General features: G+C 42.5%; 1 protein-coding gene across 3 annotated transcripts in view; it reads left to right on the forward strand.

Moving 5' to 3' along the window:
* Positions 1-13082: 13082 nt before the first annotated feature.
* The window catches only part of LOC139418425 (androgen receptor-like), a 51165-nt gene continuing 44613 nt past the window's right edge, over positions 13083-19634 (forward strand). Inside the window, exons 1-2 of one of the 3 annotated variants that reach the window (XM_071167834.1) lie at positions 13083-13184; positions 13315-15502. In XM_071167834.1, the coding sequence (XP_071023935.1) occupies positions 14076-15502 (1427 nt within the window). In that variant the 5' untranslated portion in view covers positions 13083-13184; positions 13315-14075. The other 2 variants (XM_071167836.1, XM_071167835.1) reach the window with 2 other exon arrangements.

Raw genomic sequence — 19634 nt, forward strand, 5'->3', positions numbered from 1 at the left:
AAGAGAGAGAAAGAGAGAGAGAGAGTGCGAGAGAAAGAGAGAGTGCTAGAGAAAGAGCGAGTGCGAGAGAGAGCGAGCGAGAGAGAGAGAGGGAGCCACCCTAGTCATAGACTGCAAGCGGTACCAGAGTGCCAAGTCTAGGTCCAAAAGGGTTCTTAACAGCTTCTACTCCCAAGCCATAAGACTCCTGAACAGCTAATCAAATGGCTACCCGGACTATTTGCACCCCCCACTTTTACGCTGCTGCTACTCTGTTATTATCTATGCATTGTCACTTTACCTCAACCTACATAAAACATATTACCTCCACTAACCTCTGTATATCTGTATATAGCCTCACTACTGTTATTTTATTGTTGCTCTTTAATGATTTGTTATTTTTTTGATTTGTTATTTTTATGTTTACATTTGTCATTTTTAATTTTTTTCAGTTTATTTTAGTAAGTACTTAACACTTATTTTTCTAAAAATGGCATTGTTGGTTAAGGGCTTGTAAGTAAGCATTTCACTGTAAGGTGAAATTGTGACAAATTCCATGTCCTTGTTGGATAACAAGTAAACAACTCCCCTATCACAACATGATCAACATAAATGCGTCTCTACCCCAATAAAAACATGGTGCTTATTGGCTGTCTACCATACAAGTCCAAACAGCCACTTCTTTTCTATTTTTCTTTGTCATAGAATTTTAAAAATAAATATATATTTTATAATTTAGAAAATAAAGTAGCCACCTAAAAATCTGCATTTTTGAAAACAGAGGGAAAATCTCTTACATCCCAATATGGCAAAACGTGCAGTCAAAACAAAATGTGCGCCAGGTCTACACACTGGTGAAACACAGAACACAGATATCTTATTGACTGCCCACTCTTGAAAGACAGTCCACCACCAATGTGAAAATAATGTAGGCGAATAGAACACATTAGATCTGGTAAAAGATGACACAAACAAAAAAAATGCTTTTTCTCAAAACGGATGTTTGCATAATTTTTGAAATGCAAGAGCAAGGTCAGACATTGATGTAGGATTCTAGGTGTAATTTAGAGGTTGTCCACAAGATGGCGGCAGTGTGTGCAAAGTTTCAGACTGATGCAGTGAAGAATTACATCACTACACAATATTTTGTATCAAATCTGCCCGGAGTTTGGTCAAATGTGCCGAATTGGTCAATTTATACATTTTCAAGTACATAACTATAAAGAACATACAAAAATGCTATGGTAATAAAACATTAAAGTTTACACTCTCCCAGGAATGTCATACATGATAGATCATTAGCTTTCCTACAGAACATACACTAACCATACACACAGCCAGATGGCCAGATGGCCAGATGGGTTGGGTGTGGAGCCAGAGACGGCATTGGGGTCAAACTGTAGAACCCAGTTCCTACATTTGAATATAAAAATGTATTTTATCAAACTAAGCTACATTTTATGTCTGGGACCCTCAGGATGACAAATCAGAGCAAGATTACTGAATGTAAGTACATTATTTACCTTCAGATGTGAATATATCAAACCAGTTGCCGTGATGTTTTGTTTTTGTGCACTATCCTCAAACAATAGCATGGTATTTTTTCGCTGTAATAGCTACTGTAAATTAGACACTGCAGTTAGATCAACAATAAGTTAAGCTTTCTGCCCATATAAGACATGTCTATGTCCCGGAAAATTGGCTGTTTACAACGTCATTCTAGTCACATTATCACATATTGAGCAACAACTGTCCTGGGCATCTGTCCAATGTCATCTGTGTACTGTACAAAGAGAACGGACAATGGAAATTGATGCACCGGTGAGGAGACTAAGAGTCTTTGTCTTTTGCCTCTTGAAAGTCAGGGCTCCAAAGGAAATAATTTTGGGACTGGTCAAATATGTAAGCAGGGCAACAACCTGGGCAAAGTTTTTGCAAAATGCCTAGTAGGGTGAATTGACTTTGGAGGCCATCCCAAAGAATCGGTGCAGCTCCTGGCAAGAAGTTGGCACAAGAAGGTTATTGATGGCCTCCACTTTTGCCCGGACCGGTCTGACTTTTCCTTGCCCCCGCACTTTCCGGAGATGCTTCAATGTTGCTTGGCCGATTTCACTAATTGACAGGTTAACTGTCATGCTGGAAGATGCAAATAGTTCAAACAGATTCCTAATGTTCTGAAGATGTCCTTGCCAAGTGGAGCTAAATACCACCACATCATCCAAATACGCGTGTAGACCATGTAGTATGATGTGCATGAGCTTTTGAAATGTGGATCTGGCATTTCGTAAACCGAACAGAAGACGAAGGTAGGAATACAAACTGTCAGGACTGACAAAAGCAGACAGCTCTTTGGCGTGCTCAGAGGGACCTGCCAATATCCCTTCAGCAGATCGAACTCGCTAATGTATTTAGCAGCACCAACATATCAGCACCAACATGGCACACACAATCGTCGACCCTGGGCAAAGGGTACAAGTTGACTTAGTAACGGCATCAAGTGTGCGAAAATCAGAACAAAATGCAAATACCCATCTGGCATAGTTACTAATATACGGGGCAAACTCCACGGACTGTTGCCTTGTTGTGTAATGCCATCCTCAAGCATGAACTCGCAGAGTTTGCCCGATAGGCATGCTGCTCCCATGCGAATTCAAGATGGCTTTATGATTCTTTCACAATTTGTGGAACTGTTGTCTGTATCCCTCTGGGCCCAAACCCAAAGGATAGCAGCTTTAACAGTGTCATAATCTGAATTCTGATCATGAGACAAAGCAGAATACACTTTCTGAGCTTTTCCCACAAGAACACTTTGGAGGAAAAGTGACCAGATATTTTGCGGCAATTTTAGGGACGTGGCTATCCGCTCAAACAGAGCAAAATACATGTCCACCTCCTTTTCATTGAAAGGCAGTACAAGCCGGCTTTTCGAAAAAGGTCAAACTTTGTTGAGGGTGCATCATGGCCGGAGTGCTTCCAGTTCTAGTGCTGCTTTGGTGCCTCTGATTTTTTCTGTTTTAAATTAAACTAATGGCCAGATCAAGCTCTAATTTATGTTGCTCCAATCTGTCCCCACACTCTTTCCTTATGCTTGAGTTGTAATTTCTGTTATCATTTTGCATTTAGTTTTCCCTCCCACATTTGCAGGTCTACAGGACTCACTCCACTGCCCGTAGCAACCTTTTCATCAGCCTCACTCTGACAGGATTCCCTTCTCCAACAAAACAGCTATTGCTTTTGACTGGGAAGGTGCTATACTGATGTCAAAATGCTTAGCAATGTGGATGCCTTGGTACATCGGTCTAGTACTTCCCAATTGGGTTTTTCTTTAAATGCTTTCACTTCAAAGTCCATGGCTTTATTTACTCTGCAACTTTCCACTGCTTCAAAGTGACTTGAGCGACTAGCAAATGAGCCACTGACAACCAAATCAAAACAGCTGGGGTTTTAAATGGGTTATTAAAGGCATCCATGGAGGGGTTCTACTGAGTGCTGGCCAAGCAACTCCAGTTGGGTCTTAAAAGATCCACACCATGGATACCCACTGAATTTGCCTGATATCAGACAACATAAAAAAAAGCACACCAATTTAGGATAGGGAGTGAAAACAAAATTGGAGAAATCTCAAACAAGGGAAAACACAAATGCAAAGGCTCTGTTCAACAACCTAAAACGGAAAAGCTAAACAGGTGTACCTCTTTTAACATCTCTTTTTCCAACAGAAGCACAAGGCCAGCAGCCCTTAAATCAGCTAAAGCCAGCACATTTGAAATAGCTTCTGACTAACGAGGACAACGGGAGCAACACCTCCTGATCAACAAGGGTAATTCCAATCAATATGCCACACCCAAAAAGAACCAACCTTGAAATAAAAAATGAATAACTTTTTAATTTCTATGAGCAATACATTTGACCCATATTTGAGCGTCAATACATTGAAGGCTTTTTAAGAAATTGCGCTTTGTACTGTCCCTCGGCTCCTGCTTCACATTCTTAAAATAATTGCCCTAAGACAGGGAATTTTTACTCCGATTAATGCCAGGAATTGTGAAAAACTGTGTTTTAATGTATTGTGTATGTAAACTTCCGACTTCAACTGTACATACATCACTAATTTATTTTAAGAATGGGAAATGTCAGAATAATAGTAGAGAGAATTATTTATTTCAGGTTTTATTTCTTTCATCACATTCCCAGTGGGTCAGAAGTTTACATACACTCAATTAGTATTTGGTAGCATTGCCTTTAAATTCTTTAACTTGGGTCAAACGTTATGGGTAGCCTTCCACAAGCTTTCCACAATAAGTTGGGTGAATTTTGGCCCATTCCTCCTGACAGAGCTGGTGTAACTGAGTCAGGTTTGCCTCCTTGCTCGCACACACTTTTTCAGTTCTGCCCACAAAACTGAGGTCAGGGCTTTGTGATGGCCACTCCAATACCTTGACTTTGTTGTCCTTAAGCCATTTTTGCTACAATTTTGGAAGTATGCTTGGGGTCATTGTCCATATGGAAGACCCATTTGCGACCAAGCTTTAACTCCCTGACTGATGTCTTGAGATGTTGCTTCAATATATCCACATAATTTCCCTACCTCAAGATGCCATCTATTTTGTGAAGTGCACCAGTCCCTCCTGCAGCAAAGCACCCCCAAAACATGATGCTGCCACCCCCGTGCTTCACGGTTGGGATGGTGTTCTTCAGCTTGCAAGCCTCCCCCTTTTCCTCCAAACATAACGATGGTCATTATGGCTGTTTTGGAGCAGTGGCTTCTTCCTTGCTGAGCGGTTATGTCGGTTATGTCAATATATGACTAGTTTTAATGTGGATATAGATACTTTTGTACCTGTTACTTCCAGCATCTTCACAAGGTCCTTTGCTGTTGTTCTGGGATTGATTTGCACATTTCGCACCAAAGTACGTTCATCTTTAGGAGACAGAACTCGTCTCCTATCTGAGCAGTATGATGGCTGAGTGGTCCCATGGTGTTTATACTTGCGTACTATTGTTTGTACAGAGGAACGTGGTACCATCAGGCATTTGGAAATTGCTCACAAGGATGAACCAGACTTGTTGAGGTCTCCAATTTTTTTTCTGAGGTCTTGTTCCTTAACAGGAAATTTGTGGAGTGGTTGAAAAACGAGTTTTTCGAGGGCCAACCAACGAGAGCGCACAGGTCGCAATGGTGGGTAGAGTATGGGGCTTTGGTGACAAAACGAATGGCACTGTGATAGACTGCATCCAGTTTGTTGAGGAGAGTGTTGGAGGCAATTTTATAGATGACATCACCGAAGTCGAGGATCGGAAGGATGGTCAGTTTTACGAGGGTATGTTTGGCAGCATGAGTGAAGGATGCTTTGTTGCGATATAGGAAGACAATTCTAGATTTCATTTTGGATTGGGGATGCTTAATGTGAGTCTGGAAGGAGAGTTTACAGTCTAACCAGACACCTAGGTATTTGTATTTGTCCAGAGTAGTGATGCTGGACAGGCGAACTGGTTGAATATCATGCATTTCGTTTTACTTGCATTTAAGAGCAGTTGGAGGCCACGGAAGGAGAGTACTATGGCATTGAAGCTTGTCTGGAGGTTAGGTAAGACAGTGTCCAAAGAGGGGCCAGAAGTATACAGAATGGTGTCGTCTGCGTCGAGGTGTATCAGAGAATCACCAGCAGCAAGAGCAACATCATTGATGTATACAGAGAAGAGAGTCGGCCTGATGATTGAACCCTGTGGCACCCCCATAGAGACGGACAACAGGCCCTCCGATTTGACACACTGAACTCTATCAGAGAAGTAGTTGGTAAACCAGACGAGGCAATCATTTGAGAAACCAAGGCTGTCGAGTCAATGAATACGGCTGCACAGTAATGTCTCTTATTGATGGCGGTTATGATATCGTTTAGGACCTTGAGCGTGGCTGAGGTGCACACATGACCAGCTCTGAAACCAGATTGCATAGCGGAGAAGGTACGGTGGGATTCGAAATGGTCAGTAATCTGTTTGATAACCTGGCTTTCAAAAACCTTAGAAAGACAGGGTAGGATAGACATAGGTCTGTAGCAGTTTGGGTCTAGAGTGTCTCCGCCTTTGAAGAGGGGGATGACCGCGGCAGCTTTCCAATCTTTGGGAATCTCAGACGATACGAAAGAGGCTAGTAATAGGGGTTGCAACAATTTCGGCAGATAATTTTAGAAAGAGAGGGTCCAGATTGTCTAGCCTGGCTGATTTTTGTAGGGGTCCAGAGTTTGCAGCTCTTTCGGAACATACAGGGCCGAATACTTTCGCAAGGCACTGTATCTGGATTTGGGTAAAGGAGAAATGGTGGGGGCTTTGACGGGTTGCTGTGGAGGGTGTCGGGCAGTTGACCGGGGTAGGGGTAGCCAGTTGGAAAGCATTGCCAGCCGTAGAGAAATGCTTATTGAAATTCTCAATTATAGTGGATTTATCAGTGGTGACAGTGTTTCCTAGCCTCAGAGCAGTGAGCAGCTGGGAGGACTTTACAGTGTCCCAGAACTTGTGTCCCAGAGCTTATTCTCCATGGACTTTACAGTGTCCCAGAATTTGTTTGAGTTAGTAGAAAAAGCTAGCCTTAGCATTCCTAACTGTCTGTGTATATTGATTCCTAACTTCCCTGAAAAGTTGCATATCACGGGGGCTGTTCGATGCTAATGCAGAACGCCACAGGATGTTTTTGTGCTGGTCAAGGGCAGACAGGTCTGGAGTGAACCAAGGACTATATATATTCCTAGTTCTAAATTTTTTGAATGGGGCATGCTTATTTAAGATGGTGAGGAAGGAATTGGAATCCTCGGGCAGATTATGTCGGTATTCCAGTCATAGAGGATCGGTGGGGTTCCGTGCCCCGTACCGGCAGTAGAAGGGGTTCGGATATTGTAGCCCAGGAGTGAACCGGGAGATGGGTCTAGCATGGGCTAGCCCCAGGCTAGTTGGTGCTAGCTCCGGGATGGAAATGTTAGCCAGGAGTAGTCAACCCGGGTTGCGGTTATCTAGCTGTGATGATCCAGATGAAAAGGTTCAGATTTTGTGGTAGGAATTTAGGGATATGGAGAGAAAAATAGCTCCGGTATGCTCTGTTTTGAAGTGCGTTGTATGAACTGACGAAAGCTTTCCGAGCTAAAGGTTAGCCGATGACCGCTAGCAGTGGTTAGCTGATTGATAACTGGTAGCTAGTTAGCTAGCTAGCTTCAGTTGAGGTATTCCAGTTCGGAGGTAAATATAAATAATTTACGGGGAAAAAAACAGATCCATACCACATTGGGTGAGGCGGGTTGCAGGAGAGTATTTTGAAGTTGAGGTTTAGGGAAAATATTAAAAAGAATGCGAAGAAGAATATATATACACATGGGACGAGACAAGACAAAGACAAAGACGTCTGACTGCTACGCCATCTTGGATACCACAATCTTCCTTAAGGATATATTTTAATTGATTGCACCTCAATATCTAAATTGATTTTGATTAGGATGATGACACCATTTTAATTTCTTAACATTTTAAATGTATTTCCATCTCACTCTTTTTCCCTGGACACTTCGTCCTAACAAAATGAATGACTTTCCTATAGACAATAAATATGGTAATATTTCTCCTTTAGCCTTTGCTCTTCTTTTCATATTATCAGCCGAACCGTTTGAATTATAGCTAGCTATACTCTATTCACCAATTACCATGATGCGCTATATTTTGAGATGCCTACCTCTATCAAATACAATTTTCTTTATTTTTTATTATCCATATTTACCAATACTTACCAGAATCAATACCATAATCCATGTGTACTTACTGGGTTAAATTGACAAAGAACATCAACCATGTATATAGCCTTTTAGAACATAATACATGGAATGATACAGGAGCTAGTATACTATGCGTGGGATGGTATTTTTCAATGACTTGTGTGAGAATACCACAGTTGATTTGAATTATTCACAGTATTTTGTGAAAAGAGGACTTTTAAATAGAAAATATTGTACATGTACCGGCACAAAATTCAGAACATCTCATTAAACAAATTCTACATATGGTGTCGGGACAAAGCTGTGGACATCATACAGCAGAAATGATGAAATATAGTTATTTGAAGTCAATCACATTATTAATTACAAATTATAGTGCATGCATTGTAGCTGGTTATATTGTGTATGTTTCAGGGTGGTCTGGATTGTCCATGGACTCAGCTGGAGAAACAAAACATGATTATTTTAATAGTTTTTCAATCATATAATTGTAATTCATAGATGAAAGCTCTTCTTTATTCACTGATTTAATCAGTACTCCCTGTTGGGTTATTGCCTGAATGTTTTATATTTTGCACATAATAGAACTCCCTGTTCTTACCTCTCAGGCAAGAAATGGTGGAGGACTATACATATTTGAACAGTCAGTTTAGGTATAAACTGGAGCAATATTATCTAATGACAGTTATTCTTTCAATCACGTTTGCAAAATGTTCAGATGTAAATGATATATTTTCTAAAATCTAAGTCCAAAACTCTAAACTGATAACACATGCAATGTCCATGTTCAGAATCTTTTGATTGTGCATTCAAACATCTTTCACCCCAGAGTCATTCAGGCAAAATCCACATTTTCCTTGAAACACCATAAGAACATTTAGTTTAGCTCCCAATATTCATGATAGGCTCATCATTTAGGCATTTAAACTTCCATTTAATCCAATAGCAAAAACTACAAGATACACATTTCAAAATGGTTATTTTTGAATTGCTGAATAGAAAGAACAGGGAGTATGGCTACGCCAGGTAGGAGACCTGCGCAAACTCCCTGTGCTTACCGGGGGGCTAGAGAGACCTGGCAGGCACCGTGTTATGCTGTGGTGCGCACGGTTTCTCCAGTGCGGGTGCATAGCCCGGTGCGGTACATTCCAGCTCCGCGTATCGGCCGGGCTAGAGTGAGCGTCGAGCCAAGTGCCATGAAGCCGGCTCTACGCATCTGGTCCCCAGTGCGTGGTTCACCTGCATAGCCCAGTGCGGGCTATTCCACCTCGCCGCACTGGCAGGGCAACCGAGAGCATTCAACCAGGTAAGGTTGGGCAGGCTCGGTGCTCAAGAGCTCCAGTGCGCCTGCACGGTCCGGCCTATCCAGTACCACCTCCACACCCCAGCCCTCCGGTAGCAGCTCCCCGCACCAGGCTTCCTGTGCGTGTTCTCGGCCCAGTACCACCAGTGCCAGCACCACGCATCAGGCCTACAGTGCGCCTTGCCTGTCCAGCGCTGTCAGAGCCTTCCTCCTCTACAGCGCTGCCGGAGTCTCCCGCCTGTTCAGCGCAGTTAGAGCCTTCCTCCTCTTCCGCCTGTTTAGCGCTGCCAGAGCCTTCCGCCTCTACAGCGCTGCCGGAGTCTCCCGCCTGTTCAGAACTGCCAGTCTGCAAGGAGCTGCCAGTCTGCATAGAGCTGCCAGTCTGCATAGAGCTGCCAGTCTGCATAGAGCTGCCAGTCTGCAAGGAGCTGCCAGTCTGCATGGAGCTGCCAGTCTGCAAGGAGCTGCCAGTCTGCATTGAGCTGCCAGTCTGCATTGAGCTGCCAGTCTGCATTGAGCTGCCAGTCCGCAAGGAGCTGCCAGTCTGCAAGGAGCCGCCAGAGCTGCCAGTCTGCAGGATGCCGCCAAAGCTGCCAGTCTGCAAGGAGCCGCCAGAGCTGCCAGTCTGCAAGGAGCCGCCAGAGCCGCCAGTCAGCATAGAGCAGCCAGGGCCACCAGTCAGCATGGAGCAGCCAGGGCCGCCAGTCAGCATGGAGCAGCCAGGGCCGCCAGTCAGCATGGAGCAGCCAGGGCCGCCAGTCAGCATGGAGCAGCCAGAGTCGCCAGTCAGCATGGAGCAGCCAGTCGCCATGGAGCAGCCAGAGCAGCCAGTCAGCATGGAGCAGCCAGAGCTGCCAGTCAGCATGGAGCAGCCAGTCAGCATGGAGCAGCCAGTCAGCATGGAGCAGCCAGAGTTTCCAGTCAGCATGGAGCAGCCAGAACTGCCAGTCAGCCAGACTCTTCCAGATCTGCCAGTCAGCCAGACTCTTCCAGATCTGCCAGTCAGCCAGACTCTTCCAGATCTGCCAGTCAACCAGACTCTTCCAGATCTGCCAGTCAACCAGACTCTTCCAGATCTGCCAGTCAACCAGACTCTTCCAGATCTGCCAGAACTGCCAGCCAGCCGGGATCTGCCAGAGCCAACTACCTGCCTGGGCTTCCTCTCAGTGCTGAGCTTCCTCTCAGTGCTGAGCTTCCTCTCAGTGCTGAGCTTCCTCTCTGTCCCGAGCTACCCCTCAGTCCCGAGCTACCCCTCAGTCCCGAGCTACCCCTGTCCCGAGCTGTCCCTCTGTCCCGAGCTGTCCCTCTGTCCCGAGCTGCCCCTCTGTCCCGAGCTGCCATTAAGGAGGGTCGCCTATCTAGGGACGCTAAGGAGGTGGACTAAGACTATTATGGAGTGGGGTCCACGTCCAGCGCCAGAGCCGCCACCGCGGACAGATGCCCACCCACACCCTCCCCTATAGGTTTAGGTTGTGCGTCCGGAGTCCGCACCTTGGAGGGGGGGTACTGTCACGTTCTGACCATCGTTCGTGTGTGTTTTCCTTGTTTTAGTGTTGGTCAGGACGTGAGCTGGGTGGGCATTCTATGTTGGATGTCTTGTTTGTCTATTTCTATGTCTGGCCTGATATGGTTCTCAATCAGAGGCAGGTGTTAGTCATTGTCTCTGATTGGGAACCATATTTAGGTAGCCTGGGTTTCACTGTGTGTTTGTGGGTGATTGTTCCTGTCTCTGTGATTTCACCAGATAGGGCTGTTTAGGTTTTCGTTACGTTAATTACGTTCTTTGTTTTGTAGTGTTTGTATCGATTCGTGTTTTACGTTTGTTTATTAAACATGGATCGCAATCTACACGCCGCATTTTGGTCCGACTCTCCTTCACATACAGAAAACCGTGACAATGTCTTAGGTCAGTTTGGATCACCACTTTATTTTAAGAATGTGAAATGTCAGACTAATAGTATAGAGAATGATTTATTTCAGCTTTTATTTCTTTCATCACATTCCCAGTAGGTAAGAAGTTTGCATACACTCGTATTTGGTAGCATTGCCTTTAAATTCTTTAACTTGGGTCAAACGTCCAACAATAAGTTGGGGGAATTTTGGCCCATTCCTCCTGACAGAGCTAGTGTAACTGAGTCAGGTTTGTAGGCCTCCTTGCTCGCACACGCCTTTTCAGTTCTGCCCAAAAATGTTCTATATGATTGAGGTCTTTGTGATGGCCAGTCCAATACCTTGACTTTGTTGTCCTTAAGCCATTTTGCCACAACTTTGGAAGTATGCTTGGGGTCATTGTCCATATGGAAGACCCATTTGCGACTGATCTTTAACTTCCTGACTGATGTCTTGAGATGTTGCTTCAATATATCCACATCATTGTCCTACCTCATGATGCCATCTATTTTGTGAAGTGCACCAGTCCCTTCTGCAGCAAAGCACCCCACAACATGATGCTGCCACCCCCGTGCTTCACGGTTGGGATGGTGTTCTTCGGCTTGCAAGCATCCCCCTTTTTCCTCCATACATAACAATGGTCATTATGATCAAACAGTTATGTTTTTGTTTCATCAGACCAGGGAACATTTCTCCAAAAAGTACCATCTTTGTCCTCATGTGCAGTTGCAAACCGTAATCTGTCTAATTTATGACGGTTTTGGAGCAGTGGCTTCTTCCTTGCTGAGTGGTCTTTCAGGTTATGTTGATATAGGACTCGTCTTACTTTGGAAATAGATGCTTTTGTACCCATTTCCTCCAGCATCTTCACAAGGTCCTTTGTTGTTGTTCTGGGATTGATTAGCACTTTTCGCACCAAAGTATGTTCATCTCTAGGAGACAGAACGCATCCCCTTCCTGAGTGGTATGACAGCTGCTTGGGTCAATGGTATTTATACTTCTGTACTATTGTTTGTACAGATGAACGTGGTATATTCAGGCGTTTGGAAATTGCTCCCAAGGATGAACCAGACATGTGGAGGTCTCCACTTTTTTTCTGAGGTTTTGGCTGATTTCATTTGATTTTTCCATTATGTCAAGCAAAGAGGCACTGAGTTTGAAGGTAGGCATTGAAATACATCCACATGTACACCTCCAACTGACTCAAAAGATGTTAATTAGTCATGTTTTCTTAAGCCATAACATCATTTCTGGTATTTTCTAAGCTGTTTAAAGGCACAGTCAACTTAGTGTATGTAAACTTCTGACCCACTGGAATTGTGATTAAGTGAAATAATCTGTCTGTTAACAATTGTTGGAAAAATTTCACAAAGTATGACATTACCCCATAATGACGAAAACAGGTTTTTAGAAATGTTTGCAAATGTATAAATAAAGGTATTCAGACCCTTTTCTATGAGACTCGTGTTTCCATTGATCATCCTTGAGATTTCTCTACAACTTCATTCAATTGATTTTGGCCAAATATTTCTGCTGGCCCATGGACTAATGTGGTATATCATTATTTGTGTTCTATGGGCGTAATATAAGTATTTACTCCCAAACCATGCTCTCTTGCCTGGAGGTGCTGAATTTTGCATCTATTAGGCCTACATTATCAATGAAATTAACCTTTGCAAGAATGTTATTTTAATATTTGTTGTGTGTGCTCATTTCTCTTGTGTTTTTTTGACACATTAGATGACATTTACATAGTTATTACATTACATAATCAAAGGGTGTTCATATAGGTAAATCATTATGATGTTTGATAAGGAATTATTAAATGTTTTGTTATACAACAATCTATGTTTTAGTAAAGACATATATTGGCCCATGCACTCTGCATTTATGAAAAACCTTTTGCGTGAGCATGTTGGACCAGTTATGTTCCAGTTGGATGGAGTCTTATCCCAGGTGGCACTAATGCTGTTGCTCTTGTTGCTCTTGTGAGCAACCTGCTACTGCCTAAGGAGAGTGGTTGAAATTTGTTTTGGATAACTGTGTCAGCGATGTAAGCCTGTGGTGGTGGCAGTTGTAAACGCCATGTATTTTTAGTAGCTACAAGCATTGCATGATGAGCAGTGATGTATCATCATGCATAATGGCAAAATTAGACCTGTGCTCTGCCACTGCATGTCCACGACACCGACTCAGCCAACTCTAACCTTTTTTATTATAGGCTACTGTGGGTTGGTCCCGATTTCAACCCTATCTAAGTAAGTAATTGCATGATTTTCATATTTAATATTCACATTGACTGTCTAGCCTACTCCTATCGATATATTTTGAATGACTATATGTATGCCTACTGGCCTTAATCCAAGGAATGTTTTATTTCGTCACTAGGGAATGTTGCCAAACTCAAAGGCTGACGGCAAAAAGGAACTCAAGGACTTTGGAAGCGAACTTCGTCCATACACAAACTTGCAGCAAACCAAACATTCTTAAAACCAAGCATTCAACTGTCCTATCGGGGTGTTCAGTTGTTTGATGACTTTTGTAGGTGCTCGTTTGTAGGCTATAACCTTTAAATGAATATTAAACGTTAGGATAGGCCAACTGGAGGAGTTTCATAGGTGAAACAGGCAGCGCTTCTCTCCGGCAACGCATTTGCCATATTGGACACAGACAATTTTTACCATTGCACACTCTCAAGAGGAAGAAAAAACACGATTATAGTCCATCGACAGAACTCATCACTTCAGGCAGTTTCATTTTCGCCTTCATGAATGGTGAGCGCAAATCTGTCATGAAGGATATTTCTGCTGGCTATATGTCAAAATGTATGGATCCGTGAGCAAAATGTTAATCAAATGTTTTATTTATGAAATAACGACATATTCGTTTTCATAAACGTTTTTATTTAAACTGGGTAAATAGTGTGTGGTTTAGGCTACAAACTTCTGACAAAAAACTGTTAAATTACGCAATAGGGCAATCCTCCTATTTTTTTAAGGCTCAGTCTAATTATTGCCTCATTGTTTTGTTAACTGGAATAGGGCTATGACTTTAAACTCTTATTAATGTGGCCTACTTGATCAATTCCGTTTTCTTAAACATTTTTTCAACTCTGACGGCCTATCAGCGTAAACGCCTTTTTTTGGACTATGGAGATTCCAGTTGGATTAGGAGGAGTTTGTGACTCCCCAAACATAGTTTTTCGCGGACCTTTCCAAAACGTTTTCCACAACGTGAAAGCTACACTGCCTAGTAACACTACTGTCACCGAAACCTTGGACTTTTCTAGTTCGTACAGTTTCATGCAGAATAAACACCCCTGGGAGATGCGCCAAACTAACCGGCAATCACCCCGAAAAGAAATATCGTCAGGGACGGCTCGCAATTCTGACATTGAAGTGAAGGAAGATGACAGCATTAGTTTTTCCAGAACACTCGAATCGGATGCAAGACGTATCCATTTTGCCAAAAGCTCAACAGGAAACAAAACCGGGTTTTCCTCTGTGAACGAATTAGACTATCCAAACGCGAATGGATACGGATCCGGTCGCCCTGGACCGTTAGCCTGCAACACTAAACAACAGTGCTGTCAACCAGCTGTGCCCCATCACGGAGTGGAGTTAAGTCCTAACAGTTACGCCCGTGTGGCGAACAGTTGTTCCAATTCTGCCTGCACAACCATATCAGAAACGGCGAGGGAGCTCTGCAACGCTGTCTCTGTGTCGCTGGGATTGACCATGGACTTGAATGAGATGAATGACCTGGGACCTAATTACGCACCATCCAGTGCAAATGACCAAAGTCAAGGCAACTATTTGTTTCAGGTGCCTCTATTGAATTGTTCTGGAGCTGAAGAAAACGTCTCCATTACAGAATACAAATGCCCTAGTGAGCGCAATGCCAGGCCACTACAAAGTGATACACGAGTTAAGATGTTTAAAAGTTCCCCAGCAAATGACCTTACAGAAGAAGTGGCGACCATGGAGCACCTTAGCTCCAGACATCCATCCACAGGTGAACAGGAATTTAGACTGAATGAAAAGAGTGATGACCCGACTTCAAAAGAAACAGAGAATTCTCTGAGTACAAGAGCACGCTCTGCATCTTGTCATTTTGACCCACTGTTGCCAGCACACTTGGCACACTTCAGTCAAACTGACCCAGACAGAATCTCGTCTCATGTCATCCCAGCTCATGTCTGTGAAACTGGAGAAACAATGGAGGACAAATATGCTGACTACTTACAACAACAGTATAGTGTCAAGATAAAATATGAGGCCATTAGTAATGAACCTGCCGGAACGTCATGGGGTTCTCAGTACAACGGGTATAATGACAATGACAACACACAATATGGACCGAGGCAGGGTATGAATCCATACAGTGCGGGACCAGACTCCGGGTTCATTTGTAACCCTTATGAATATGAGCGGGGTGGTGGTCTGGTGCGCAGAGAGCGGCCAACTTCTGAGCAGTGGTACCCGGGCGGGATGCTAGGGAGGATGCCCTATCCCAACTCCCCGTACTTAAAGAATGAGGTCGGTGACTGGCTGGATGTCTCTTACACAGATGCCAGGTAAGAAGGTTATTAAAACTCACAAATTCACAAACACTTTACATTACAGTGCCCTTATTAAGGGGTAATTAACCTACATGTTTAAATGCAGTGTAACAAAGCAATCTTTCACCTGTCAAGTTTTACAATGTTATGGGCTGCATAATTCTTCATTCCCTCTTCCAACAGACTATCACAATGTACTTACTCTATAGTAGACTACTTTTATATTTATGATGTATTTGATCAAAAACAAAATCAACGACCCCATTGTCAAATGGTTATATTGCAAATTATATAGTGCTGTATTGTATTATCTTCATGAATGTACAACATCAGTAGTAACAATGACTTCTGCATGAGTTAGACCACTATTGATTCTGAAAAGGATAGCTGTGAATAGTGTTGAAGGAACAGAAAAAAGACCACATTTTACCAGTTCAGATTTTTTAAACATAGAGGAATTGCAAAGTTTCACCTCCATATCTTCATGATCACACTCCAGTCAGCTTTGGGGTTTCCCATTGATGCACATGTCTTTCTCTCAGGGACTTTGCAGACAAGGCAAACAAGGTAATTTGTTAGGCACTTGCTCATTACAGCAAATAAAGATGTTATCAGCCTACTTTGTAGCCTACTTTGAGCATCTATAGTTATAAGCTCTGAATAGTGTATGCCCAGAGTGCTTGTCTGTTTTGCTTTTTTAAACAGGACGTTCTAGGCTTCGTTAGAACTTATGTAAATGATGTTGTGTGTATATCTTTGTCCTCTGATTTAATTGGACACAAAGCCACAAGCCACATGACTTAAGTATTTGTTGTGTACAGATCCATGGAACAGTTCTCAACAGTAAAATAATACATTTGTTAGGCTACTTTGAAGTGTTTCCAACATATATTTGGTCAACCTGCATGTAGAATGTGCAACTAATATCATGCAAAATCTCTGCAAAGTAAGCATTGCATTTGTAGTGTCTATATTACACTGAGTACAGTCCTTGAGCAAATGCTAGTTGTCTTAATGTTTTACTCACAGTGGTTTGATGCTTGGTGTAGTTGTAGTAGGATAGATAAAATGACGCGAAAGAGAGCCCTTATTGGACCAAGCATGGTCTGAAGTTCCGTGATCAGGATCATTGCGCAATACTAGAATCCCAGTTTTTACTATTCAATATCTGGTTTTGCATATTGTTTAAGTTTGAGAAGCAGGAATCTCAAATTACCAGAAAACAGACATTTACTTCCTTTCTGAGCTAATTTTTTAGCAAATATCTGAGCAAATGTTGCTAAATATTCTTGTTACTCTCACCTGGAGGTTGACACACTCATTTAACTTCCTGCTCTTTATTTCTGAGGAAAGGTTGCTAAATGAAAGCTGTAACTGTATAGTGTAATGTATATGGTGTACATAATTTTCATTCAACAGTACTGTATGTGCTCAGAAATTTGCCCAGAGAGGTAGTAAAATCAATCTCAACTTTAAAGGGGAACTGTAATGTTTCAAGAACTTATCATGTAGCCTACAGAGTAAGAGGAAGACATTATATACAGACTAGATGCTCTGTGAAGATTGACTTCTAAGAGTCAGTAACAATTCAATGAACAGACTTTAATCTTACACACAAGACATCACATACCCTAACACTGAATGGAGGGAGAATCTGTTATCGGTCCAGCCACAATGTTTTTAATTTCACTCCAAAAATAGCTACCAATGTTCTCAACTCCCATATATTCAGAACAAGAAATGCTATAAAATCATGTTTACAGTATAAACTGTTTACTAACATGATCATATGAGACGTGGACCTCTATTAATTTAAATTCAGGAAATATCTCAAACAAATGTCTTCCTTCCTGCCCTGTGAGAAATCTTTCTCTAAATCAGACTGATTTGGTGTTCAAATGTGATTACACAATATGCAGTAATCACATAATAATACAGTTGGACACATCCATTCCTTCTGTAAAGCTTGTTAAAGTAAAATACTAATTGTATGTGCCATGTTTAAGCATGAGAAATGATCATGAAGATATTAAGACATCATTTTTAGATGTGGGTTGAGAGACATGTCTCTGTCTGCAACTTGAAACTCAGCGATACAGCAATTATGTTCAACCAGAAGACAAAGAAGCATCTCTATAATATCTGTTAAAGGGAGAATTATTTCTCTAATTTCAGGATAATAGTGCATCTTTGGTGCCCTTACTTGTTGATTAATTTTGCCCTGTAGTTTTCTAATTTGCTACTTGCATTTACAAGATGTTTCTAAGATATTGAAGTGGTATTGAAATTATAATCAAACAATTGCATGTATTTTAATGGGTAGCAATAGCATCAGATTTGCAGGTTTGCGTGTATTTCTCATTTCCACATTGTCACAAATATGTACATTTAGGACTACTTTGATTAATGTCATGAGATAGAGAAAGTTCTATATAAGGTAACTATGGTGACGTACTTTACTGTCCGTTTGACAGCAACCCAACATTATTCATACACATGGCCTTATTTTAGAATCCCTTTGTCTCTCTTGGAGAGCTCATCTCTATACGTTTTAACATGGTCTAATAGGCCCATTATAACTCATCCCTAGCTTGAGTTCCCATGTGAATTTCATTGTTTATTGAATTACCCCCCATAGACAAAATAGTATTGTCTCTGTCAGAAAATGCTTCACAGTGTGGCATTGACACTTACATTGTTCTGGGCTGCAGTATAACAGCAGTAACTACAATTCAACCAAACATAGACCTAATACATCACATTAGGTGCTTTTAAGAGTGGTATTTTTGTCCATATAAACAGTAACCCCCCCCTTCTGGTGTACATTGTGTGTATACGTTCCTAGAAATATAGCCAGCTTGTTACTGTGAAGGTACAACCAGACCATGTATTTTCAATTACACATGATGTTCTTGTGTGCGGGCGGCAGGTAGCCTAGCGGTTAAGAGCGTTGGGCCAGTAACCGAATAAGCGCTGGTTTGAATCACCAGGCCGGGAAGATGTAAAAATCTGCCATTCTGTCCATGAGCGAGGCAGTTAACCCCCAACAACAAGTGCTGCCCGGGCGCCAATGATGTCAATTATGGCAGCTCCCGCATCTTTCTGATTCAGAGGGGTTGGGTTAAATGCAGAAGACACATTTCGGTTGAATGCATTCAGTTGCGCAACTGACTTGGTATCCCCCTTTCCCCATTGTAATAGCTTCCTCGGTTGGATGGTTTTATAAGCAATGTACTGTATGATCCAAGGGTATATATTATTTGAATAGACTGGAACTACACTATATTTACAAAAGTATATGGACACCCCTTCAAATTAGTGGATTCAGCTATTTCAGTCACACCCATTGCTGACAGGTGTATAAAATCGAGCACATAGCCATGCAATCTCCATAGTCAAACATTGGCAGTAGAATGGCCTTACTGAAAAGCTCAGTGACTTTCAACTTGTCATCGTCATAGGATGCCACCTTTCCAACAAGTCAGTTTGTCAAGTTTCTGCCCTGCTAGATCTGCCCCAGTCAAATGTAAATGTTGTTAATGTGAAGTGGAAACTTCAAGGAGCAACAATGGCTCAGCCGCAAAGTGGTAGTCCACACAAACTCACAGAATGGGACCTCCGAGTGCTGAAGCGCGTAGCGCGTAAAGAAAAACTGTCCTTAGTTGCAACACTCATTAACGAGCTACAAACTCCCTCTGGAAGCACGGTCAGCACAAGAACTGTTCGTCGGGAGCTTCATTTAATGGGTTTCCATTGCCGAGCAGCCGCACACAAGCCCAAGATCACCATGCGCAATGCCAAGCATCGGCTAGAGTGGCGTAAAGCTCCCCGGAGCAGTGGAAACATGTTCTCTGGAGTGATGAATCACACTTCATCATTCTGACAGTCCGAATCTGTGTTTGGCGGATGCCAGGAGAATGCTACCTGCCCCAATGCGTAGTGCCAACTGTAAAGTTTGGTGGAGGAGGAATAATGGTCTGAGGCTAGACCTTTCAGTTCCAGTGAAGGGAAATCTTAATGCTACAGCATACAATGACATTCTAGATGATTCTATGCTTCCAACTTTGTGGCAACAGTTTGGGGAAGGCCCTTTCCTGTTTCAGCATGACAATGCTCCCGTGCACAAAGCGAGGTCCATACAGAAATT

Source organism: Oncorhynchus clarkii, chromosome 10 (assembly GCF_045791955.1).
Source record: "Oncorhynchus clarkii lewisi isolate Uvic-CL-2024 chromosome 10, UVic_Ocla_1.0, whole genome shotgun sequence".
Taxonomy (NCBI): Eukaryota; Metazoa; Chordata; class Actinopteri; order Salmoniformes; family Salmonidae; genus Oncorhynchus; species Oncorhynchus clarkii.